The sequence below is a fragment of the Cetorhinus maximus genome, chromosome 30 (assembly GCF_964194155.1).
Source record: "Cetorhinus maximus chromosome 30, sCetMax3.hap1.1, whole genome shotgun sequence".
NCBI lineage: Eukaryota > Metazoa > Chordata > Chondrichthyes > Lamniformes > Cetorhinidae > Cetorhinus > Cetorhinus maximus.
In genome coordinates, this window is record NC_135908.1 from 269642 (window position 1) to 296477 (window position 26836).

The 26836-nt window shown below is 43.8% G+C and overlaps 1 protein-coding gene across 1 annotated transcript in view; it reads left to right on the plus strand.

Annotated features, from left to right (window-relative positions):
• LOC144669923 (potassium/sodium hyperpolarization-activated cyclic nucleotide-gated channel 4-like) overlaps window positions 1-26836 on the plus strand; it is a 317118-nt gene that overhangs the window by 250642 nt on the left and 39640 nt on the right. The window contains exons 5-7 of the mRNA XM_078532206.1: window positions 5570-5716; window positions 8109-8349; window positions 13055-13219. Coding sequence (XP_078388332.1) covers window positions 5570-5716; window positions 8109-8349; window positions 13055-13219 — 553 coding nt within the window. The remainder of the gene's footprint in view (window positions 1-5569; window positions 5717-8108; window positions 8350-13054; window positions 13220-26836) is intronic.

Consider the following 26836-nt stretch of genomic DNA (forward strand, 5'->3'; position numbering starts at 1 on the left):
ACCTCTGACAGTGCAGCACTCCTTCAGTATTGCACTGCACTGTCAGCCTAGGCTTTTGCACTCAAGACCTGGAGCCGGACTTGAATCCACACAACCTTCTGACTCAAAGATGTGAGTGCTACCCACTGAGCCACAGAAAGAGAATATTGAGATTTTTAAAAATGAAAAAAAAATGGAAAGGTTCGTGCAATTGTTAGTGCAGGCAATGAATGCCCAGCAAAAGTACTTTTTGTACATGGGGAACATTGAGACCTACTTTAATCCTTTGATGTTGGTCATTTTCCTTTTTGCCCAATAATTTTTCACGCTACACACCAAAAGGTGTGTTCTACAAAAGGTCTTTAGTTGCTGGATATATTGTAGTGAGGCTGTTGAGGCGATGATTGTATACAGTAATAACTCGCTTTGTCTGGAGATTTGGCTTCCCTGGGTGACAAATCTAAAAGTACATAGATTATCCGAGCACTTGTCATTAGATAGCAATTACCCCGAGCAGCATGTTATCTGTGGGAGAGGTGTGTTTTGTTATTGGTCTTGTCTTCACAAAGCCTTTATGAAGCTTTTTGCTAAAACATGTAGTGTTTTGACAAAGCAATAGCTAGTGTGCAATCTACAGCACTCAAGTTCCTAGGGGAGATGGTGGCACAGTGGTAATGACACTGTACTAGAAGCCCAGGCTAATTCTTTGGATACATGAGTTCACTATGGCAGTTGGTGGAGTTTAAATTCAATTAATAAGTCTGAAATATAAAGCTAGTCTTAGTAATGGTGACCTGCTGTTATTGATTGTTGTAAAAATACCCATCTGGTTCACTAATGTCCTTTAGGTTCCGGGATGGAAATCTGCCATCATCACTTGGTTTGGCCTAAATATGACTCCAGACCCACAACAATGCAGTTGAATCTGAACTGGTCTGGAAGCTACCTGCTTCAAGGGCAACAAATGCTCGCCTTGCCAGTGACACCCACATCCCATGAATGAATAAAAAATAATAATGTTCCTTCTCAGTTTTGTCTACCAACATTAAGAGGCTACCTGATTTGAGCTGTGGGGTGGAATTTTACAGCCCCTCCCACCAGCAGGAGTTTCCGATGCTGCCGAAGTCAATGGACTTTTGAATGTTTCGCCGCATTGTACGGACTACCCCCACCACAGCTGGGCTGTGAGATTCCGCCCGTGTCTGCAGAGAAGGTGTGACAATTAGCTTTAAAATCAGGAAGAGGAACCCTGCTCCTGGCCTCTGACCAGTGTGCTTGCTGACCGACACTGGCTTCGAATCCAGCTGCTGACCGACACTGGCTTCGAATCCAGCTGCTGACCTACACTGGCTTCGAATCCAGCTGCTGACCTTCACTGGCTTCGAATCCAGCTGCTGACCTACACTGGCTTAGAATCCAGCTGCTGACCTACACTGTCTTCGAATCCAGCTGCTGACCTACACTGGCTTTGAATCCAGCTGCTGACCTACACTGGCTTCGAATCCAGCAAAGCCTCAAATTTAAAATTCCCATCCTTGTGTTCAAATCCCTCTTCTTAACAGCTGGGGTGCAAATTCTAGCTGAGTAAGACATGTTTAATTCGCCCGCCCCTATCTCTGTAACCTCCTCCAGGTCTATAAAGTTTTGAAGCTCCTTCAATTGAACATCCACAATTTCCTTTGCCCCATGTTGGTGGTCATGCCTTGAGCTGCCAAAGCCCCAGGCTCTGAAATTCCCTCCCTAAAACTCTATATCTTCTAGCTGTCTCTCCTCCTTTCAGATCTAAGGTATAACTGCTTTCACTAAGATTTTGGTTACCTCTCCATATGTCTGTTTACCTGACTTGCTGTCAAATCTTTAGTCCATTAACACTCCTGTGAAGTTGTTTGGGTTGTTTTATTATGTTAGAGCTGCTGTATATGTACCAGTTGTTGTTGCTGTGCCAATGAATGTCAGGTGAGAGCAGAATCAGTCTTGGTTGAGATGCCCTCACAGTTTAGTTGCCTATTGCTACTCACTGTATGGCCTAAAACATAAAGCATAGCAGTCAAGATCTCCTGGTGAATTTGAACCACATCCCAGCGAGATGCAATGCCTTCAGTTATGTAGGTAGATTGGAGAAGTTGGGATTGTTTTCCTTGGAGAAGGGAAGGTTGAGAGGGGATTTGATAAAGGGATCCAAAATCACGAGGGTCCTGGAAAGAGTGGAAAGGGAGATACTGTTCCCATTGATGGGGGGGCTGAGAATGGGAGGGCATAGACTTAAGGTCTAAGTCAAAAGAAACAATGGAGACATGAGGAGAAGACACTTTTTCACACAGCCAGTGGTTAAGATCTGGAATGCGCTGCCTGAGAGTGTGGTGGAGGCAGGTTCAATCAAAGCATTCAAGAGGGAATTGGATTATTATCTGAAAAGGAAGAATGTGCAGGGTTACGGGGAGAAGACGGCAGAGTGGCATTAGTTGAATTGCTCATTCAAAGAGCTGGGACATGCCAATGGCCTCCTTCTGTGCTGTAATAATTCTGTGATTCAGAGGAGGAGAAAAAAGAGAAAAGGTCACCAAGGTTAACATTACCAGTGCTATTCCACCACAATTCCATTCACACGTACAAAGAGTTCTCAATTGCTCCTCTTACATTTAGTAAACCACAGCCAATTCATTCTGGTTGTCCACTGGATGTCTGCATGAAACAAGATGGATTTCTCCAGTCCATTGATGCACGAGTTTGAGGCTCTGCATTGATAACGTATTCCCAGAGCACCTTATGTTGATGTGTCTCTCACATCTGTTTGCAGACTGACCTCCCATCAATAACAGCAGTAAGAGGTTCCACAAATCTGGCAGTAGGTACCAGCACCCAAAGTCCAACATTTTCTTATCATTGTATTACCAGACGACTGAGTAACAATGAGTCAATAGGCTTTTACACTTTGGCTTCTGAATGGATAACGGTCTCTGCATTTTCTCTACAGAGATTGAACAAGAATACAAGGATAAGTGGGTTATGGCAGGAAATCCATTTCTTTTAATGGTTATTGTTTTCATACTCCAAAAGTCACATGTAATCATGTTCTTATTAATTTGCAACTCTCTCCAGTTACTGACAAATCGAGGTTTTCTGATTTATGGTTTATTCTTCATTGAGCCATTGTACTCGGCACAGCACTTTCTAAAACCCCAAGCACAAAATTAAACAGACTCAACAAATGAATAAGAAGCAGAAACACAAATAGGGTTAGTGGTCAGGGATCTGAGAGCGTGGGTGCTAAGCTTAGGATGCATGGAATCCCGGAGCTGAGTAAAGGAGAAGGGTTTGTAGCAACCTGGAAATCGGCTGTTTGTCTTCCAGACATGATGGGCTGAGTGGCCTCTTTCTGTGCTCTATCACTCTATTATGTGGGCATAGTTGAGCTCATGTAAAACCCATTCATGCCTTTACTGTGACTACATACTGACCAATCTCAGCCTTGGGTCAAATATAGGCTCGTTAAGGAAAAAGCTGCATTTGTACAGAAACATCGCAAAGCGCTTTGCATGGTGAATAGCCATTTTGAGTGCAGAGCCTGTGGTTATGTAGGTAATGCCTTGCTGAATAGATTATTTACCTTACAGAACTGCCACCATAGCAGCAATGGAGAGTCATACTGGACTTAAAACCTTAACTCTGTTTCTCTCTCCACAGATGCTGCCAGACCTGTTGAGTTTTTCCAGCACTTTCTGTTTTTATTTCAGATTTCCAACATCAGCAGTACTTTACTTTTAGTTTAGTGTCCTGGAGAAAGAGCTTAGCACCTTTTTCTGGTCACAAACAGGCTGAGTGATAGATTTAAACTTCCACTGGGCTAAGATTATCCCAAGCGCCTGGCAGAAAATAAAGCTGTAACTCACAACTTTAAAATGTGTGCTTGTATGTAGGTGTGCATGTAGGTACCAATCTCTCCAAATGCTGTTGCGGTTGATATCTTCCTGTGGATGCTGCCCAGCGGTGGCATAGTGGTATTGTCACTAGACTAGAGACCTAGGGTAATGCTCTGGGGACCAGGGTTCAAATCCCACAGATGGTGCAATTTGAATTGAATAAAAAAAAGAAATCTGGAATTAAAAGTCTGATGATGATCATTGCCAATTGTCATAAAAATCTACCTGGTTCACTAATGCTCTTTAGGGAAGGAAATCTGCTGTCCTTTCCTTACCTGGTCTGGCTTCATATGTTTCCAGACCCACAGGCTCTTAAATGCCCTAGCCAGAGATGCCCACATCCCATGAACGGGTATATTAAAAAATAAAATCCCACAGGAGTCAGAGCTCTAGGCATTAGTACTCGAGTGCCTCTGCAATGTAAATAGGGGCCAAATCATACCTGAGAATTCTTTGCCATCATGTGTCAAGCTTGTCAGAAGTCATGGAGTGGAATTTTTCTATGCCCACTGGTGTCAGGCGTGACCGGTGGTGTGAGTGTACAATATGGCGCAATTGGTCAAACGACAGCGGGAAACCAGTTCGCGATCATCGCCGGCCGGCCAGCTGGATGGCTCCGTTTTCAAAGTCCACAAGGACTTTGATTTCAGGCATTCTGCCACCAGTCAGCAGCCTTTCCCTCTTGTTGTGTGTCAGCTTGTCCTGCATGAATAGAGATGAAGAAAGTGTAAGCAGGACACCTGCCAGGACAGATGATAGGTATGCCTGGCCTGTGTGGGTGATAATTGGTCCCATGGACGGGATGAGGACAATGATGGTGAGTGTGAGAGAGTGAATGGTTCTGTCCCTTGAACCAGCAGTGTGAGATCTTTGTGAGTTGAGAGTGATGAGAAGAATGACTTTCCCTGGAGGAACGGAGGAGATTGCTCATCCTCTTCCGGCACTGGGTGTCTATCCTCTCTGGAAGGGCGTTGGCACTGACCACCGCCTCCCAAGCCAGATTAGTGCTGCCCATCCTGCGGCCAGAGTGGGGGTAGAGGACATCCCGGCCGGCGCTCGAGAGCAGCGTTGCTGAACCTGGGGGCCACAGCCTTCTTCAGTTTCAGGGCCGTGTCTTAGTTGTAGCCGTGGTTTTCTGGAATCACTGAGATGTGTGCTTGTGGCTGGACTTTAAATATGGTGTCCGGCGTGATGCAGCGATGGGGTGATGGTGGGCTGGCAAATGAGAGCCTGCCCGCCATGGAAATGTTATGTTTCCTGGGAATGCATAAATAACGTGGAAGGTTTGGGAGATACGGCGTGAAAACCCGCCATTGCGGCCAGCGGGTAAAATGTCGTTCTACCCGCCTGCTACTGCACAGTGCAAATCTGGGAAAATTCCGCCCATGGAGACTGCTGTGGTTTGCACAATACAATTAGCTTATTGGGTTGTTTCAATGTATTTCCATTGTAACTTCATTATGGTGGTAACAAGCTGGTTAAGAGCTGGATGTGCTGAGTTCTGGCCTTCAGTCACCGATTCTGGTCAGGTCTTTTGGTCCAGCCATTCCAATTATGGCCATCATCAGTGATACATTGTACAGGTCATTAAACATTCTGCTGCCTTGCACCAGCGACTAATCAAATATGCTTAATGTTCAGCAATTTGCCTTTTCTCTCCCCCTCTGCAGTACAAGCAAGTGGAGCAGTACATGTCCTTCCACAAGCTGCCAGCTGACATGCGCCAGCGAATCCACGATTATTACGAACATCGATTTCAGGGCAAGATGTTTGATGAGGAGAGTATACTTGGGGAGTTGAGTGATCCTCTCCGTGAGGTAAGGAGAAATTAAACAGATTACTCTACTAGCCTGGGGCGTGACATTTGAAATGTTTACACCAACTTGACTCTTAATGTTTTCAGGCAATTGAGATCAAACCTTTCTGATTCACACTTCCTCTAACCATTTAGTGACTTGGTTTGCATTGCTAATAGATTCCCATTGTAGCCTAGACACTGGCCTTGAGAAATGCAATGTAAGTTGGTAGATATTATAAATGGAAGAGAGGTCAAAATTTGGAAAGTAGATCTGAGCTTTGGAAGGAACTTCTTTAGTGAAATGCTCCAGAATTTCGATGGGCTCAACATTCTTCAAGATCCATTTGTAAAGTATGACACACTATCCCATTCTGGCTCTGGGTCTTCCACTGTACCTGCAGGCTGAAAGCTTGGCAACAAATATTTATCTTTGCCATTGGCAGCACTTTTCCTGTCCTGGACAAGGGAAGATACCGCCTCCTGTGCTGGTGACCTATGCCTCCAGAGGCCTAACGGCTGCCAAAGCCCATGTATAACCATAAACATTGAAGGCAGTGCCACTTTAGGGTACTAATGCTAGTTAACACCATAGACTGAAGCAGACCATGTCCAAATGCAGCAAGACCTGGACAATGTCCAGGCTTGGGCTGGCAAGTGGCAAATAACATTAGCACCATACAAGTGCCAGGCAATGACCATCTCCAACAAGAGAGAATCTAACCACTGTCCCTTGACACTCAATGGCATTACCATTGCTGAATTCCCCCTATCAACATCCCTCGGTGCAGGGGGGGTTACCATTTACCAGAAACAGCCATATAAATACTGAGGCTACAAGAGCAGGTCAGAGGCTAGGAATCCTGTGGCGAGTAACTCACCCCCTGACTCTCCAAAGCTTGTTCATCATCTACAAGGCACAAGTCAGGAGTGTGATGGAGTACTCTCCACTTGACTGGATGAGTGCAGCTCCAACATCACTCAGGAAGCTCGACACCATCCAGGACAAAGCAGCCACTTGATTGGCACCCCATCCACAAACATTCACTCCCTCCACCACCAATGCACAGTAGCAGCAGTGTGTACCATCTACAAGATGCACTGCAAGAACTCACCTTAGGCAGCACCTTCCAAACCCACGACCACTACCATCCAGAAGGACAAGGGCAGCAGATAGATGGGAACACCACCACCTGGAAGTACCCCTCCAAGTCACTCACCATCCTGACTTGGAAATATATCGCCGCTCCTTCACTGTTGGTGGGTCAGAATCCTAGAATTCCCTCCCTAACAGCACTGTGGGTGTACCTACACCATGTGGACTGCAATGGTTCAAGAAGGCAGCTCACCACCACCTTCTCAAGGGCAATGCTGGCCCAACCAGCGATGCCCACATCCCATGAATGAATTTTTTAAAAAGGGCTTGCCTGCCTCAGGCTATATTTTACAACACAGTCCCTGTGGCTGCTGTTCCAAGCGCACCCTGATTTTACATTGACCAACCACAAGTTAGAATACCATTTGTGCACAGAAGGGCTGCTCAGTAAAATACCTTGCTACAGTGAAAACAGCCTTATCTCAGAAATGAAAAACAGACCAAACAGATTTCCTCCTGCGGCAAGTGTATCTCCTGCCATCTGAATGCTGAGGGCATTAGCATCAAAATGAAGCAGCCCGCGGCTCACTTAACTGCCCTCTGACCCTTACGGAGAGGTGAAACCTTTTGCAAGCTTGAAGAGGGACTTGCGTTATAAAGGTCCCATTCCCACTTTAGATATCCGACCCTTATGGAAAAGGAATTAACCTTACCCTTTTTATGCCTGGATTTGTCAGTTTCTTTTTTGTTGCTATTTTTGTGCATTTGTGTTGAAAAAAGGCTGATGGCACCCGAGGAGGACCCGGCCTGAAGGCATTTCTGAGATCCACAGTTTTAGCAGCAGCCAAAATAATATTAGTGGCTCGTTCCTATTTGTGTCCTGGGGTTATTCAGTATGAGCTGTGCTTCCTCAGACCTGTAGTGGTACCTGCAGGTAACCCGCTCGCATGATGTCATCACAGCTCAAATACACTTAGTCAATTAAAAGCAGACAAAAGGAGGTTAACGTGGATGACAATTCTTGGGAACTGAGTTTTTCTAAAAGGCAATGGTGGACGGAAGATTTGAAACATGAAGTCAACATCTGAGGTAGCAAATGAAAGCAGAAGTGTACATGAGTCTCAGTAACTTCAGATCTCTGTCAATGGACTAAAGCCACCATTTATGATGACGCCATAGGAATGAAACCAGGCCAGAGTCACACCAAAGTCAATCCATTAATTCATTAAAAGAAAACTTCCTCCATCGTTTGCGTATTGTAACTGAGATCTTGTCTGGTCCTGATCTGACTCTGATTCTTTCACCTTCTTCTTGGCAGGAAATCATAAACTTTAACTGCAGGAAGCTTGTGGCCTCCATGCCACTCTTTGCCAACGCAGACCCCAACTTTGTCACATCCATGCTAACTAAGCTACTCTTCGAGGTCTTCCAGCCCGGCGACTACATTATCCGCGAGGGGACAATAGGAAAGAAGATGTACTTCATTCAACACGGGATTGTCAGTGTCCTTACAAAAGGCAATAAGGAGACCAAGTTGTCAGATGGGTCCTACTTTGGAGGTGAGAAGGTCCTTATTTGACATTAGACTTTGAGAGGAGAAGAGGCCATGAACCCCTGAAAAGATACATGAATATTGCTGAAAAAAGACACATGTTGCCGAAACTTATCCTTTTGCATTCGTCAGGACAACACAAGAATGCCAAATTTCAAATGATTGCAACAGTTTATACCACAGGAGAAAAGGGTGCTGATTTGTTGGTAAGCCGACTCTGCTTGATTGAGGTGTTGCCATGGAGAAAGCAATGGGGAACCAAGCAGCACCCTTTTCTCTTGTAGTACAATTTGTTGTGATAATCTGAAATTTGGCATTCTTGCATTTGTCCTGGTAAGGGCAACATTATCCATTTTACACTGTCACACAAAGTCGAGATCTACTCCAATGCATTTGAAAACATACAAATATACAAGTTAGGAGCAGGAGGAGGCCACTCGGCCTCTTGAGCCTGCTCCGCCATTCAATAAGATCATGGCTGATCCGATTATAACCTCAGCTCCACGTTCCTGCCTTCCCCTGATAACCTTCCACCCCCTTGCTTATCAAGAGTCTGTCTCCCTCTTCCTTAAAAATATTCAAAGAGGTTGCTTCCACCAGCTTTTGAGGAAGAGAGTGCCAAAGACTCTCAACCCTCTGACAGAAAAAATTCTCCTCATCTCTGTCTTAAATGGGTGACCCCTTATTTTTAAGCAGTGACCTCTAGTTGTAGACTCTCCCACAAGAGGAAAGATCCTCTCCATATCCAACCTGTCAAGGCCCCTCGGATCTTATATGTTTCAATCAAGTCACTTCTTACTCTCTCAACTCCTCCACAAGTACACAGGGTTGTAGTGGGTTACATTTCACTCAGGGAGTCATTCACTCAGGTTACTGAGGCAACATGCATTTCTTTAACATGCCTGTTTCATTTTTGGAGCTATGGCTAGTGAAGATAGAGGCTCCAACTTTCCGTTCCATCACCTGGCTGACCAACCTGTTTGGCTACGTCATCAACACACCTTCCTTGGCAATCAAGTTCTAGGGTGGGGTTTGAACCCAGAGCTTCTAGCTCAGGGAAGCAGGGATGCTACCCACTGTGCCACAAGATCTCTTTCTACAGGGTTGTGACCAAGGGTAATTTTGATTGAGCTGCACTTTTTTTAAGGGATGATTTCCACTTACCAGAAAACGTTCTTACTCCTGAAATTCAAAGGGCTGGTGGCTTCCAGAACCCAACAGGACCCAGACGTACCTAAATAGTTAAAGCAGTCAAAACGGAAAAGAAAGAAAGAGAATGGGGAGAAAGAAAAGGCTGAGTGGATAGAAGTGTTGTTGCTCCTGACGTCTGAGAAGCTTTACATTGATACATTAGGGATTATTTCAGCGTCTAGTTTGTATGAGGTGGGCAACATGGGCAATTGCTGGACATAATGATGCTCTACATTTAAAATTAATTGGCATGAAATACATCTGGGATGTAATTTTACACTGGCAGAATGTTACAGTCCTGTCAAAGGGAATGGCCTTTTGAATGGCTCGCTGGCCTTGCCTTGATGGGTCCTTAAAATTCGGCCCCTGCTGTTTCCTATTGATACTCCAATCCATCATTCCCTAACAGATCATTGATTGAACTGGTCTGTCCTCAACCTGTGGACGTAGATTCCTACCTTCCTTTGCTACATTTTAATTCTATAGCGTTGTCATTCCCTTGCCCACACTTTGAACCTCCATTACAGTCTCTCGCCTCTCCCTACTTTAATCCTCTATCAGTATCCCTTCTTCTCAGTGGTTTATCTTTATAATACAAACATTCCTTTCTTCGGCCTCACAATCCTATCTTTCCCTCCTCCATGGTTCAGTCCTCTAGAGTCACCCTTTATGTATCCTGCTTTGCTTTCTGCTTCAATCCCTCTCGAAAGAAACTTAAACCCTTCATCAAACCGCACTGCGGTTCACAACCCACTAGCTTTCCCAGCCCCTCCTGTTTCTGAAGGTGGGCTCAGAGCTTTCTTCGAGAAGACTGAAGTGGTTTCTTCCAGTCTAATTAACAGGCAGTAGTAAAGGAGTTCGCTTTTATGACAGTGTGTGAATTGTAATCACTTCTTACAGCTGCAGCTTTGTTTGAACATGTTCTCACACTGAGTGATATTCAGAGAGAAGGAATCAAGTATGCAGCACGATATTACATCTTATTGGGTTTGCACCTGTCGACTTAGGAGTTGGTATGAAAATCTGCCCAGTGAAGGACTTGTCAGCCATGCTGTTGCATTTTGGAGCAGAACATGCTGAAGAAAGTAATGGCCTGTGAGCTTGTCCGTTTGCTGGGTGGGAAATGGAAGAACAATATTATAATGGGGTCCTGTCATTAAATTTGGCAGTCTAACGATAACTTGCATTTATATAGCACCTTTAATATAGTAGAGCAACCCAATGTGTTCCACAACAGTGTTATCAAACAGAATGTGACACCGAGCCACATGAGGAGATATTAGGTCATGGCGAGATTTGAAGACAAGGATAAGAATTTTAAAATCGAAAACCTCCACGTCCCCAGCCTTACCGAGTTTCTCCGTCTCTGTCACACTCCACTGCACATTCTCCTTAAATATTGGGGCCACTGGTTGTGAAGCATTTTGGGACAACTTAAGGACACAAATGGAGCTAAATAGATACAAGGACAATTTAAGATTATCTGTCCGGCTTGCAATATAGCTCACTTATGCTTTCTAGAAAGTACACATATGCATACACAGGGATGTGTCCTCTACAAGCAAAAGGAACATGTACTTGCATTGCGTCTTTTTTGAATTAAACAAAAGCATGGGGAATGATAGTTCCCTGGTGCATTCTCCATGGCAACACCTCAACCAATCAGAGTCGACTTGTCAACCAATCGGCACCCACTTCTCATGCAGTATAAATTGTTGCTCCGTTTGAAATTTGGCATTCTTGCATCTGTCCGGATAAGTGCAAGACAAAAAGTTTGGACAGCAATGTTCCCTTTTTCAGCAATACACAAATACAAGGACATGCTTTCTTAGTAACTGAGATCCCAAAACTGAATCCAAAGTTGCATGTCACAAGTAAGTAGCCATCAACACTGGGACAAGGCCCAGCTTCCCTCAGCCTGGTTGGTGCTTTATACAGGAGTAGTTTTATCTTGGCTAATGAAAAGTAAAAGATTTATTTCAGCCTTCTGCTGTTTCTGACATGTGATCATCAATTTGCTGCATCTTTCACTTTTATGGTTCCTTGTGCCGAGTGCTATCTTTTTTTAATATTGACATGTGGGGGAGAGAAGTGTAGAACATGTAATAAGCACAACATTAAGAAATGATTCACTGCTTTTAAGTTGATTGGAACTATTCAACCCAGTTATAATGCTGATCTTTAAAGCAATGTATTATAAATACACCATGCATGGCATTTATTATCAGCACTAAACCATACTCTGCAATGTTTCCAACAATGCTTGTGGGGGAGGCTAAGAATGATGTGATACAGCTAAACACAGTAAATATATGACAGGGGTGTCAAAATCCTTTTGTTCAAAACAAGAATCACACAAAGCGTAGATTAAAAAACCAATGGGGGGTAAATTCATTTAATTATTCGTTCAGCAAATCAATGTAAATCGAAACAGAAAAAAAAAGATATTCAGATGAAAGTAATTAAACTACTAAATGTGCTTCACAAGGTGAGGTCTGGCATTGGGTTAACTTAATAGGCACTTAGTATCGCAGTAACAATAGATAATTAGAGTGTATTAGATTGTATGTAATGAGAATGAAGAAGAAATTGGTGATTGCCACGTATAAAAGAGTAAATGAATGGGATGTGGTTTAATCCATGGTTTGGTTCATAGGCAATCATTACAATGGTAATGAATAAAGAAATGGCTTTGGACTCTTGGGATTCTGTAGAATGTGAATAAATATGAAGTAGCTTATTCAGTGGGATCCTCTATGGTTTGAATGAATAGGTAATGGGCCAGTGGATTGGGATCCATTTATCTGCATCAGAATCAACAATGAATAATACTTGTGGAATCTATTGTGCCACAAGCGCTGGCCCAAATCAGCCAGAGCCCTCGACACATGTAGCTGAAAAGCACTTCCCATTCCCCAAGAGTTTGAACTAAAAGGAGGGATGGTTCTGCTACATATCATATATTATTCTATCTAATCTCTGTTACTTCACTGCAAACTCACCGATGATTGCTTTATCATGAACAAAGTAGTCAATGGGAACATTTTTCTAAAGGTTTGTTGTCCTTAGTGACTTCCAATATTTGCCCGCTTGCATTTCACAGTATTTTAGTAACCTGTTATCACTTGGGTCGAGCGGTTTCCTTTCCAGCCTTGAAATAATGGCACGTTTAAATTTCACGTGCTTAAAGCTTTGTACCAATCTGAAATCAGGAGTGAATCTGTAGTGTAGCCAAGTTAGGATCCCTAATTCCAGACTTTCCCATTAGGCTTCACTCCAGTGTCATGTCTGGGCCTGACAAGGCAATTCTGGGATTTACACCAGAAGAGCAGTGAAGGTGCTTCACAGGAATGTTACAATTGCAGTGTGAACACATCATAAATTCAGATTTTATCTAATGAATGGGATTTTGGCCCAATTTGGAAGTATTCAGATTTGGACAATATTTTGTTGGCCACTGAAACAAGTATGTGGAGTTATTGACCATATTAATCGATTGCTCTTTCTTTCTCACTTGGTAGAAATCTGCTTGTTGACCCGTGGCCGTCGAACAGCAAGTGTACGAGCCGACACTTACTGCAGGCTGTACTCCCTCTCCGTAGACCACTTCAATGAAGTGCTGGAGGAGTATCCAATGATGAGACGCGCCTTTGAAACAGTGGCTCTGGACAGGCTCGACAGGATAGGTATATCCCTTTTTTATTCTATTTGAATGGTAGACTCCCCTTTTTCATCCACAGTTTTTATAAATCTCTCACCTTAGCTTCTGTAAGAACACCTAGAAACGTAATAGGAAATATACCGGACTCTTAGATGCTGCACAGTTAATGAATCAATGCTACTTTCATTCAGGAAATCTAGAACATTACACTGTAAACTGTGAATTCACAAATTTCTTAAGTACTTCCACCAGCTGGTGTGACATTATACTTAGACAGGAAGATTTGTGCTGAATGAACTGATATTCATACAAAAAAAAGAAAAAAATGAATTTCTATAGCGCCTTTCATGACTTCAGGACATCTCAAAGCACTTTACAGCTTCAACCTTTGAAATGTAGCCACTGTTGTAATATAACACGGCAGCCAATTTACACACAGCAAGCTCCACAAACCTCAGTGTGTTTGGTAATGACCAGATAATCTTTTTTTTAAGTGATGTTTATTGAGGGTTAAATATTGCTCAGAACATGGGGGATAGCTCCCCTCCTATTTTGCAGAATAGTGCCATAGGATCTTTTACACCCTCCTGAGAGAGCCAATGGGGGCCTTGGAAAGAGGTTGAGTAACATGGTTGGCCAGTCTGATCAAACTCAGCTATGATGGCCCATACAGTGTGATAGATTGCCAACATTTGCTGCCTCATGAAGATTGGCCCTTTTTCTTTCATGAGACGTGGGCATCACTGACAAGGCCAGCATTTGTTTCCCATCCCAAATTGCCCTTGAACTGAGTGGCTTACTGGGCAATTGCAAAGGGCAGTTAAGGCTCAACCACATGACTGTGGGTCTGGAATCACATGTAGACCAGACCAGATAAGGACAGCAGATTTCCTTCCATAAAGGGCATTAGTGAACCAGATGGGTTTTTACAGTGATCAATGATAGTCACATGGTCACCATTACTGAGACTAGCTTTCAATCCCAGAATTGTTAATGAATTGAATTTTAATTCCACCAGCTGCCATGGGGAGATTTGAATGTGTCCCTAGACAATTAGCCTGGATCTCTAGATTACTAGCCCAGTGACATTATCAATACACCAGTATTTCCCAATATCTCTTTAACTCTGTAGCAGAGGCATTAAGGCTACCATACTCCAACAAGAGGAGGGGGAAAAAACTCACAGCTGGTTTTATCTATTGATTGTATGTGACTTTGAATCTCGATATTTTGAAGATCTTTACAACATTTAGAGTGTGCAGTCCCATTCACCACAACCAGTACAAATCCAAACACTAAGCGCAGACTGCAAAAAAACCATGTTGCAGTGATAAGAATTGACAAAAGTGAAAATCATTAAAACAAATCATAATATCAATTTAAAGTGGTCAGTTACTGAGAACCTTTTGTAATCAATGAACTGTAATTTCAAAAACTTTAAATCCCTAACCCAATGTCTTTTTAATTCAGGCAACGTTCAAAGGTTTGCAATCTTGAATCTAGACCTTTTATTTTTTAATTGCCAAAATTATGTTGCTCTTTGCTTTTTTTTTTGTTGGCTGAATGAAGTAATGAGTTGAGCAGATAATGGAAGGAGAATGACTGAGAGTCAGCCTGTGACCTAATCAGTGGAACAGTTCTTTGAGAGCAGGAGGGAACCATGTAAATTTGACAATATAATTGAAATCTCAGAACATTATAATTTTAATAACTAATCTGTTACTTGTCAGATTTTCAGAATATGCTGATATTGATTTAGCAGAGTTATTTATTGTGAAAAAGCCTTGCTGCATTTTAGTACGAATTTCAAACAATAATGCAGAGTTTATTGGGATTATAACTGCAACCGTTGACTTTGAACTCAAAGCTGATAGAAAATGTTATTTTGAATCACTTAAAGGGGTAAGGGGAACCTTCTTGGGAGAGAGCTTGCTACATCAGCATTAAATGTTGTGTTACGGTGAAAGCAAAATACTGTGGATGCTGGAGGTGAGAAACAGAAACAGAAAACACTGGAAATACTCAGTAGGTCAGTCAGCATCTGTGGGGAGAAACAGTTTCAGACTGAAGACCTTTTACCAGAGAGATCTCCCCTGCTCTTCTCTGAAATAGTGCCCTGGGATCTTTTACATCCACCTGAGCAGGCAGGTGGGGCCTTGGTTTTATATCGGAAATACAGCACATCCCTCAGTACCACATCCCTGGGGTGAAGGGGTTATCTTATGAGGAACAGTTGAGCAGGTTCAGCAGGTTCATTGGAATTTAGAAGAATGAGAGGTGATCTTATTGAAACATATAAGATCCTTGGGCGGGGGAGGCTTGACTGGGTGCATGCTTTTCCCTGTGGGAGAGGCTAGAACTAGGTTTAAAAATGAGGGGTCTCCTATTTAAGGCTGAGATCGGGAGAATTTCTTTTTCTCCGAGAGCTATTGGCCTGTGGGAATTCTCTTCCCCAGAGAGCAGTGGAGGGTGGGTCATTGAGTTAGACAGATTTTGGATCAACAAGGGAATCAAGTGTTATCTGGGCAGGCAGGAAAGCGAAGTTGAGGCCACAATCAGACCAGCTGTGATCTTATTGATTGGCAGAGCAGCTTCGATGGGCTGAATGGCCTCCTCCTTCTCCTAATTCCTGTGTTCTTGTACACATCAGCCTTGATTATTGTGTCCAGCTTAAACCCAGAACCTTGTGACTCAAAGGCAAAAGTGCTCCCAACTGAGCCGTGGCGTTGGTGGAGGTGTTGCCATGGAGAATGCACCAGTAAATAATGATTGACATTCAATTCTGAAGGTTTGTTTAAATTCAAACCAGGTAGGTTGAACCATAGAACCATAGAAAAGTTACAGCACAGAAGGAGGCCATTTGGCCCATCTTGTCCATGGCAGCCCAAGGACACCCAGGTGCCCTTTCTAATCCCACCTTCCTGCATCCGGCCCATAGCCCTGCAGTTTACAGCACTTAAGGTGCAGATCCAGGTACTTTTTAAATGAGTTTAGAGTTTCTGCCTCTACCACCAACTTGGGCAGCGAATTCTAGACACTCACTACCCTCTGCATAAAAAGGTTCTTCCTCATATCCCCCCTACACCTTCTGCCACTTATCTTGAATCTATGTCCCCTGGTTCTAGAATTCTCCACCAAGGGAATTTTATCCTGTCCACTCTATCTATTCCCCTCATAATTTCATACACCTCAATCAAGTCACCTCTCAGCCTTCTTTGTTCTAAGGAAAATAACCCCAACCTATCCAATCTCTCCTCGTAGCTACACTTTTCGAACCCTGGCAACATTCTTGTAAACCTCCTCTGCACTCTCTCCAGGGCTATTACATCCTTCCTGTAATGTGGTTGACTCTGATTGATCAAGGCATTGCCTGGGGAATGAACCCACCAGTTAATCAGTTAACTGGCACATTTTCCAGGGCAATGCCTCTACCAATCAGAGTCCACTTGCTAACCAAGCAGCACTCTCTTCTCATGAAGTATAAATTGTTGTTCCCTTTGCATTTGGTATTCTTGTGAATGTGCTGATGAGTGCAAGTCGAAAAGCTTCGCCATGTCTTTTTTCAGTGTTCTGTACTGCCAAACGACTATTTGATGAACTGCTGCAGCTGTACCTGCTGCACAAACACGTGGCATTGCATCATGCGAGCCATATTATACATTTTAACGTTCATTTCTCCTAGTACATTTCCTGAGAAATGTGTAGAACAATGAGAATGTACAATCATTATTATAATATTCTCCTTTTTCATGTAAAATAAATCTGTAATTATGAATGCAGAATTTTTATTCATACTAATGCACAATAATTATTATTGAAAGTTAATTGTTGGGGGCGGGGGGGTAACACGGCTGAAGATTCACCAAGGGTGCCCAATACTCTTGCACCAACCCTGAACAGCTGCCAACTATGAAGCAGAAACCAGTACAGTAGAACTGAAGTGCTGACTACAGTCAATGCAGCCAATATAACATCATTGCAACAAAATGAGATTGGAACAGAGACCTGGCCTGGTTTTATAGTCCTTTAACACTAGTCAACGCATTTACTGTTGTGCTTTCATGTTCCTTATTTTGTCCCGAACTGAGAGATATAACCGCCTCAATAGAACAGACAGTAGCTGAGAAACTACTGTTAATGATATGAGTGAGCGAACACTTAATGTGTTCATGTCATCCACTATTTTAACAGAGAAGTTAACACATTTAAAATAAAAGGATTAAACGCTGCCGCTCGGAGTGGACAAGGGGACATAAGGTGTTTGTGTTTAACCACGCAATGGCCTTTATCACCAATAATGATTTCTGGGCTGGTGTTGCCTGTAGATTTTCTGTTAAAAAAAGAATGTTTTCGTTTCGTGACAACATACTGCCAGAGGTTTAGATCTCACTTCCTGAAGTAACGATGACAGAAACACAGGAAGACAAATGCTGCTTCCCTCAGGCTAATTAGAACCCTTCAGAATGTTAAGCCTTATTAAAGCACTATGAATAGCATCCAGTTGCAAAGCTGTTTTGACTAAATACATTCTCGTTCTGCTGACAAACAGGGAATAGAAAAATATTGCATCAAATTAGCAAAAATTGGTTCATCCATGGAAGCAGTGTGAAATGATTCACCTCCAGTCTTCGATCTCCAACCTGACTCCATCTTCCTCTATTGTTTGGACACAATCCTGGACATTGAATTCCTGCGAGTCTCCTATGCTCTCGATATATATTTTCTGCATGTTCTTGCTTCTCTCGATATCCTCACTGTGTTGAATTAGAGACTCTTTGCAACATCTTCTCTAGTAGATTCACGGGATAGTGAAAAAGTGCTTTTACCAGAAGCCTTTAAAATAGGGTTTGTGAAGAAGTAGTCTAGTATTACTAATCCAAAGTTTCTTAATTCAACTTTTCTGATAGTTCAAAAATGTTGCATTAAATTTGCCTTGTTTTTTACATTGCTTAATTCAAATGATTGGATGTGTATTTTTTATAGTGTGATATGATTTTAAATCATAAGATTGTACTCGACCCCCAAGCTGTGCTACCTTAGACTCCCTTCACTGCAACACTTGGCCTTGCCCATAGCTTTTGACTGTCCACCCATAATCTACGATCTCATTCCTGCAACATCCAGACTTTTGTAAGTACTTATTTCACAGCCACCAAATAAGAACAATCAACAGTTTATTAATCTTAATCTTCTTGTTGATATTGTCCTGTATTATTTTTTTTAAACCTTTAAATCTAAAATTCCTTCCATTAATATGGGTCATGAAATATTTCATATTTCAAAAATATATCCATCCACAGCGAACCCCCTCCAACCCCTTACCCTCTGCGCCCCCGCTCCCACAAACCCGGAAGTTCAGCGGCAGAATCTCTCGCCTCTTGGGACCTGAGAAGGATCAGGAAAGCAAGTGGAGCCCAGAAAAAGTTGCTTATCTTTACAGTAGTGCTTTTTCCCGGTGCTGTCCCATTTTAGTGCTTCAGATTTTGTGACCCCAGAGTGCAAATCTGGGGCTGGCGGCGGGGAGGGATGGTCGGGGTGGTGGTGGTATGAGAGCTGTCAAGCTGAGGGGGAGGAGGAAGAGGTTTCTGTTATTGAGCAGGGGGGTAAGCTACAGTTCTCGAATGGGGGAGGCGGAGCAGGAGTTCAGCACTGGGGACATTGATGAAAAAGCCGGGTTTCTACACACAAAAAAAATGCACACTTAGTTTTCACAAGTTTTTATGCAGCAACGACTGGACCTCAGAAAGCAGTTCATTAGCCCAGCAGCAGAAATAAATGTGAGGATTTAAAGGGGCCTTGCAGCTGCCAGAAGTTAGTCTGAGCTCCGGGACACAACCCCCAAAATTGCATCTTGTGACTCCAGCAGTGGTCGCGAACCACCATTTGGTAAACCCTGTTTTATACAGAGGCCAAATGCTACATTGTAATTTGGGGCCCAATGACCGCTGTTAATGGACAGTAACTGGTAAATCCCCTCAGGTAGCGGTCACTCTGTGGCACTCTTACCTCCGAATTGCAAGGTTCACGTCCCTCTCCAGGGCTCGAGCGCAACAATGACGGTTGACATTCCGGTGCGGTACTGAGGGAGTACAGCTCTGTGAGAGGTACCGTCTTTCAGATCAGAATTAAAACTGAGGCTCCATTTGCCTGCACCAGTGACTGAAAGTGATGCAATGGCGCTATTTCAAAGAGGAACCTCTCTGGTGTCCTGGCCAATATCCATCCCTCAATCTACATTGCAAAAACAGGTTATCTGGTAATTAACACATTGCTGTTTGTGGGAACTTGCAAATTAGCTGCAGTATGTTTCCTACAGTACAACAGGGACTACACTTTAAAAGCACTTCATTGACCAGAAAGAGCTTTGGGTCATGAGAAGTGGTATTAAAATGCAAGTCTATCTTTTTCTTAATGTGGAATCTACAATGATTGAAAAAAAGTGGAGGAATGTTTAATTCCCCATTATGAACATCCTTCAGCATTATGGGACCGATATTTAAAATCAAACCAGATAGAAAATGGTATGTGCAATTTGGCTGTGCAGTGTTCTAGTTTTTTTGGACTTATTCTCCAGGCCTTGTGAAGACACAAATTAATAATGATAGCCTACTTTCTTGACAGCAGTACTATCCAGGGACCAAGGCAGCCTGTGCTGGATACAAGTCGGTAGTTAAGTAAATACCTACTGTCATTACAGCAACACTCCAGTCATTATGTCATTGTTCTTCTCTAATACTGTGTCCACTGTACAATAAAAGGGGGGAGAAGAGTATAAAGCCATTTTCTTAGCACTCCTCAAACTTCAACTTTAAGTTTAAAGTTCCTTCCAGCTGATTAGATGAGGATGCCAGAATACGAACGCATGAATTAGGAGCAGGAGTAGGCCATTCAGCCCCTCGAGCCTGCTCCACCATTCAATAAGATCAGGACTGATCTGATTGTGGCCACAATTCCACATTCCTGCCTACCCCCCAATATCCTTTGAAGTACAATGGAAAGGAAGAAAGAACTTACATTTGTATAGCTCTTTTCACATCCTCAGGATGTCCCGAAGTGCTTTGCAATCAATGAAATACCTTTGAAGCTTTGTCACTGCTGTAATGGTGACACAATTTGTGCACAGCAAGCTCCCACAATCAGCAATGTGATAATGACTACATTAAATTGTGAATAGCATCTGGAAGAAACCAGACCAAATTTTGAATGATTACTAAATATTCAAATGGTTTACATGTCTCTCTGGGCATAAAGTTGTTTGACATACCTCATCATTAGATTCTTCAAGCTCATGTATTTTACATCGAGTGCTGAATGTGGAAAAATATATGAAATCTGAGCTGCATTTTACCTGCTCCCGGGTGGTGGGAATGGAGGTGGGGAAAACAGTAAAATAACAGGAAGCCATGTCAAAATGACTCCCCATCACTGTCCTGCTGCTGAGGAAGTTTCCCAGTGACAGGTAGGAAGTGGGCTATGAAGTAGATCGGTTGCCCGCTATTGTGTTTTATGCTCTGGAGATATGTAGAGGTGACACGCTCCAGGTCATATGGCTGAACAGGAGTTTTGGCCAATGCTTTTAAATGTCTGCTCTCACGCTTTCAGCTACTCATCTCAGCTTAGTCTCTTTCTCAGTCACTACACCCAGGCTTAACTAATCACACACAGAACTGAGAAGAGTGAACAGACACAAAATTAAACACAAATAACTGAACACTACACGATCCATGACCATTTTAAGGGATCACCGGCATTTTTGCAATGATGGATTAGCCCCCCTACTACATGGGGAGGCCACCAGCTTTGTGGAGGTGGCCTCCCTATGGCAGTCTGGGAATGCCATTGGAGCCTGAGGCTCCAAGGCTCAAAGAGGAGGCCGCATGCATGGTCAGCTAGCCCTATAGCCCAACAATCGCCCTGAAGCATTTCCCCCTCCATCCCATGGAGCCTGATATCTTTGGCCTCCTAAATGTCAATTTTTGCTTACCTGTCTGAGGGCACCTCCATTTCGAGGTGTATTCAAGCTCTCTTGCCTGCCCAGCAGAACCCACTCCGCCCAGTGGCACTGCTGAGGCTTCAGAGCTGCCAGCCCCCTTATTGGGTGGACAGCATCATGAGCCTGCCTGCCATCCTTTGTTGGACGGTGGGCCCATAGGTGGCCAATTGTAGGCTGCCTGTGGTAAAATTGCTGAGCTGGTCACGCTGCCATCAAGTGCATGCGTGGGCTCTACTTTTTGCCCTGACATCAGGGCCCAGAAACCCATGGTAAAATTCAGCCCACTAGTTTAATTGAGTTCCCCCTGCTTGTTCTCATGTTGTTAGTTGACCCAACTATGGTGTTAATCCCTGTGTATTCTTTATGCAAAGCTGATCCGTTATAATATGGAGTCAGTAGCGTTGTGATAACATCACTGGACTAATCCAGCAGCCCAGGCTAATCTTCTGAGGGACATGAGTTCAAATCGCACCACAGAAGTTGGTGGAATTTAAACTCAATGAATAAAATCTGGGATTGGTGACCATGAAACCCTCACTTCTTATCATAAAACCCATCTGGTTCACTAATGTCCTTTAGAAAAAACCTGGTCTGATCTACACGTGACACCAGATCCACAGCCATGTGGTTGACTCTTAACTGCCCACTGAAATGGCCTAGCCGAGGGATGGGTGGCAAACGTTGGCCTTGCCAGTTAGGCTCACATCCCATATAAGAATTTTTAAAAATCCTGCTGAAAATTACTCCATTGATCGAATAGCCAACAAATGATAATTGTACACGGAATACATGTAAGGAAGTTGGATAATTCATGGAATTCAAATTATTTGTTTGAGGTCCTTAACTCTGTCCTTGAGCTTTTGCTCAATTACATCCCCAGTAGGTTTACTTTGGGATCCCAACTTGCGTTTTCCTTTTAAGAGAAGCGACTACTTTTACATGGCAGGTTCATGTCTGCAGGGGGCAGTACTGAGAGACTTGCTGCCTTTCCCAGGCAGAGAGATGGAGAATCACAAGTCACTGCAGATGGTTACCCAGCTCCTTAGAATGGCATTGACAGAGCAGGTTGTATAGCTTTTCTCTTGACCAGGCATTTGCTGGAAGATTGATACATTAGTGCATAAAGGACAGGGCAATTTGTGGTGACAAAGTGATGTGGCCTGAGTTGTGAATCACCACAAGTTTGCTCCACGTTATTAGAATTGCATGAACTGCAGCTTGCATCAGCCTGTCTCTGAGTGCCCAGATTTGCTGCATTGGCACCATGAGTTAAACTCCCAGCAGTAAGGACTGATCTTTCACAGCGTAAAGACCATGTTAATTGCCTCTCAGATGAGGTGATGCACCTAACAAAGACCCCACAGCACTGCTCAAAGAAAAGCAAACATTAATTCTCCCACTATCACCACCAAATGCATTAACTTGGCATTTACCTTGCTCGTTTTGTGGGACGTTGCTGTGCGCAATTTGTCTGCAATATTTCTTTACAAAACAATAGTGACTGCCCTTCAACACTGAGGGCAGGAAAGTACCAAAGGCAAAGTGTACGTCACACTTGATTGTTCCCTGATGGGGGGGTGGGTGGAAATGTCAAATTTAGGTTAAAAAAAAACAGAACTATTTAAAGTATACAAAAAAAACTACATGTTTCCTGTTGGTTTCTGCTAATTTTGATAATGTAATTGATCTCCAAGGGAAGGAGTTAGGTATAAACATCTGTCAACCTGCATTGAGACCAATCAACCATTCTTTTCTGTTGATTCAGAGAAGTGTTATTACTGCACCAGAGAGTGTTTCCTAGAATTGTAGAATGATTACAGCACAGAAGGAGGCCGTTCGATCTTCATGTCTGTGCAGGCTCTCTGCAAGAGCAACTCAGCTAGTCTCACGCCCCTGCCTGCACATTTTTTGCTTTTCAGATAATTACCTAATTCCCTTCTGAAAACCATGATTGAATCTGCCTCCACCACACTCAGGCAGAGCATTCCAGATCCTAACCACTTGCTGCATAAAAAAATATTATCCTCATGTCACCTTTGGTTCTTTTGCCGCTCATTTCAAATCAGCATCTTCTGCTTCTTGACCTTTATGAAACAAAAATCAAGCCTCTAATTGACTTCATCATGTGACTGTTTCAAGCATTTCTTCAGAAGGCATAGATAAGGATGTAGAAGATCAGGTTTGAGTTCTGGTCCAATTACATTTATAGCCTTGAAAGAGAAGGTCAACTTCAACATGTTAGTAACAGTCAGTTCTCTTCAGGCAAAGCACTGATCATAATGAAGACAGAAAATGCTGGAAAAACTCAGCAGGTCTGGCAGCATCTGTGGAGAGAGAAACAGAGTTAACGTTTCGAGTAACTCAGTCTTTCTCTCCACAGATGCTGCCAGACCTGTTGAGTTTTCCCAGACAGTTTCTGTCTTTATTTCAGATCTCCAGCATCCGCAGTATTTGGCTTTTATCTTGGCACTGAGAGTCATTAGGAAATGGCCATCGATACACTTCCCATAATTTTATCTGGTAACTGGTCGATGTCTCATGGGGTTGGTCCTGCAGATGCACTTTTTTTAAGGAGAAGAAAAGGTTTATGAGGAGGGGGAGACAATAGGAAAGGAGGTGGGAGAGGAAAGGGGTGGGAGAGCAGGAGAAAGGAGGGGAGGAGGGCTGAGAGAGAGGGGAGAGGCGGTGAAGGAGAGGAAGAGAAGAAGAAAGTTGGTGAGGAGGAAGAGGAGAGGATGGTGGAAGAGCACAAGAGGAAGAGAGGATGTTTGGAGAGACTGGGGGAAAACATGCAGCAAAAGAAGAGGAATGGGGTGGGGTAAGGAAAGAGGAGGTGGGGAAAAGTGAGGCAAAAAGGTGTGGGGGTAAAGGATGGTGAGTGCCAGAGAAGACGAGGTAGAGGGGAGGAAGAGAATGGATGAGTTTGGAGGGGTGAAGGGGGGGCGCGAGAGGAGGAAATATGCACAACGGCTCCCAGTGCGATTTCCACCACCAAGATTGTAAGTCATTGGCCAAATGGGAGTGAGAGCAAAGCTGGTATAAGGAGATATGGGAAAGGGAGAGGGGGGAAAAAGGAAGGGATTAGTTGAGGTTTGGTGAAAATGATAAAGGAAGGAAGGAAGGTAAATGGTGATATAATTTTATCTCTGAGGAGTTAGGGCAATGTCTGCAGCCTAGATTTCTGGTGTTGGTAGATTATTTTAGCCTCAGTTGAATGGAAGGGTTCAGTGGCCATTTTTGTCCTCACCATTTGAGAAATGAGGGGGAAGATGAGGGAAGAGACAGAGGAAAGATAGGCAAAAATCAGAGAAGTGAGAAGCAAAAGGATGGAATGAAGAAGATGAGCGAGAGAATGTGACAGGTGAGAGAGGGGAGGGAGGTAGGGAGGAACAGAGATTGAGTGAGTGGTGGGGCAGAACAAAGAAAAGGAGAGGAATGGGCGAGTGGAGCAACAAGGGATGGTGATGAATGAGGGGCTGAAAGTATGGGCAAAGGAGAGGCTTAATAAGAGATGAAGAGGAGTAGTGGAATGGAGGAAAGAATGGGCCAAATAGAGGAGGGTGCAGGAGCAGAATTGGTGAGAGAGGCTGAATGGTGGAAGGAGAGAGGCAGAACAAGGGAGAGGGACAATTTAGACTACAGTGTGAAGGAAGGGTTTTGCTCCGATGTCCTTTGAGCTGAAGGGGGTGGTGGCTTGAAGTGATGGTCACAATATGATTTCAGCTTTGCAAAAACAGCCAGGGTTTGAAATGCAGTCAATTTTCAATCATGAATATTACAATCGCTCTAGAGGATCATGTAGCGGGCGCAGTCATTGCTTTCCTGAATACACCTCTTTTACACAATTGTATTCTGAGTATAAGGCTGGAAACCCAATATTTCCACTGTGACACTTAACACTATGTTTACAGTGCTACATTTTCCATACATAATAGATTTAAACAACAGAGTTTCAGTGGGCCATGGTATTGGGATAAGCAAGCATCATTTAGAAAATGATAACCTAGGATATATTAAGGCTTAGCCATCCTTATAAGATTGGGATATCAGCAGTCAGGTCCTTCTCCCGCGGTTTAAGGTGTATCTGAATCCTCCAACAACAACTCAGCAAGTCTATCAGAGAAATAGTTGAACTGTTAAAAACCTACAATTCGGCTCCAGCCCTTGTTGCATTTGCTGACCTGATGCCAAGTGGCAGTAACTGGGCTACTGTTGGCTTAGGAAGGTAGGGAGGTGTGGGGGAGGAATTGACTAAGGTCCCCACTCCTGCTCACTATTCTGGCAACATGGGCCAGGATTTTCAGCTCAGTGTGCGGGCACATGCCCGACACGCCTGAGCGTGAAATAGCGGGCGATGATGTCAGGCGAGCGTCCCAGCATCACCGCGCACTCGTACAATATTTCGGTCGGTGGGCATGTTGCCGACTCTCGCCGACAATTAAGAGGCCTATTGAGGCCCTTGAGCAGGTGACTAAGTCGAATTTTTCACTGCCCGTCCAGCCTTATGGCTGGCAGGCGAATCGGCCAGGCGGCCTTTGCATTGTTTACAAAACCTCATCCACAGGCGGGATGAGGTTTCTAACAGTGAATTAAAAAAAAACATTTTTAAAAACTCATTTCTAATATGTCCCTCATGTGACTGAGTCCCATACGGGGACATTTTTATATTAATTGTAGATCCTTCATTCTTCATTTTAACAATCTTCAGCCCCCCCTGGGGCAGCTCTGTGCCTTCGGGGGGTTTTCAGTGAGCACTCCCCCCGCCCATGCGCAAACTCCAGCGTTGGCGCTCCTCTGGCTCCCACCCGGGCAGTGCTGAGGCTCTCAGCGCGTGTTTCTCGCTGGCTGACCGGCCGTTAATTGTCCAGCCAGCATGAAGTTGCAGCCGGGACCCAATCGCGGGCAGCGGGCAGTGGGCAGTGGGCAGCGGGCAGTGGGCAGTGGACAGTGGGCCATTTTACGGTCGCTCCCAGGCCTGCCCATTGCACCCACCCCACGAGGGGGAAATTCTGCCCATGGATTTTGGGTGGGTTAGGATTGAGTTTAGTTGTGATGCCCCTCCCATAACCAATTGGCTACTGAAGATTACATCAAGGCAGGTATTTTGAATAGTAGTCATTTTGGGTGAGGTAGCAGATGGTCCAATATGGTACCCAAGACCCTGTCAAAGTATCAGTGGAGTTGGCATTTCTATTCAGTGATAGGATCGAGGGTCAGTGTCACAATGTGAACCTGTTATGTGCCCATACATATTCAGCCCTATCAAAGTCAATGGAAGTGACAATAAAGTAAATGTACCACAGGGGGATGAATGCAATACCAGCTGTTTTGTGCTGAATTCTAAGATGTGAGTCTACCTGAGGGTTGCAGCTGACAGAAGAAAGATTTTTTTTTAAATCACGGGAGAGAGGAATTGTTTCACTCCCTTGTAATTTTTTTAAAATTCATTCATGGGATGTGGGCCAGGCCAGCATTTATTACCCATCCCTAATTGCCCTTGAGAAGGTGATGGTGGGTTGTCTTCTTGAACCGCTGCAGTGCATGTGGTGTAGGTACACCCACAGTGCTGTTAGGGAGGGAGTTGCAGGATTTTGACCCAGCGACAGTGAAGGAACGGTGATATATTTCCAAATCAGGATGGTGAGTGGC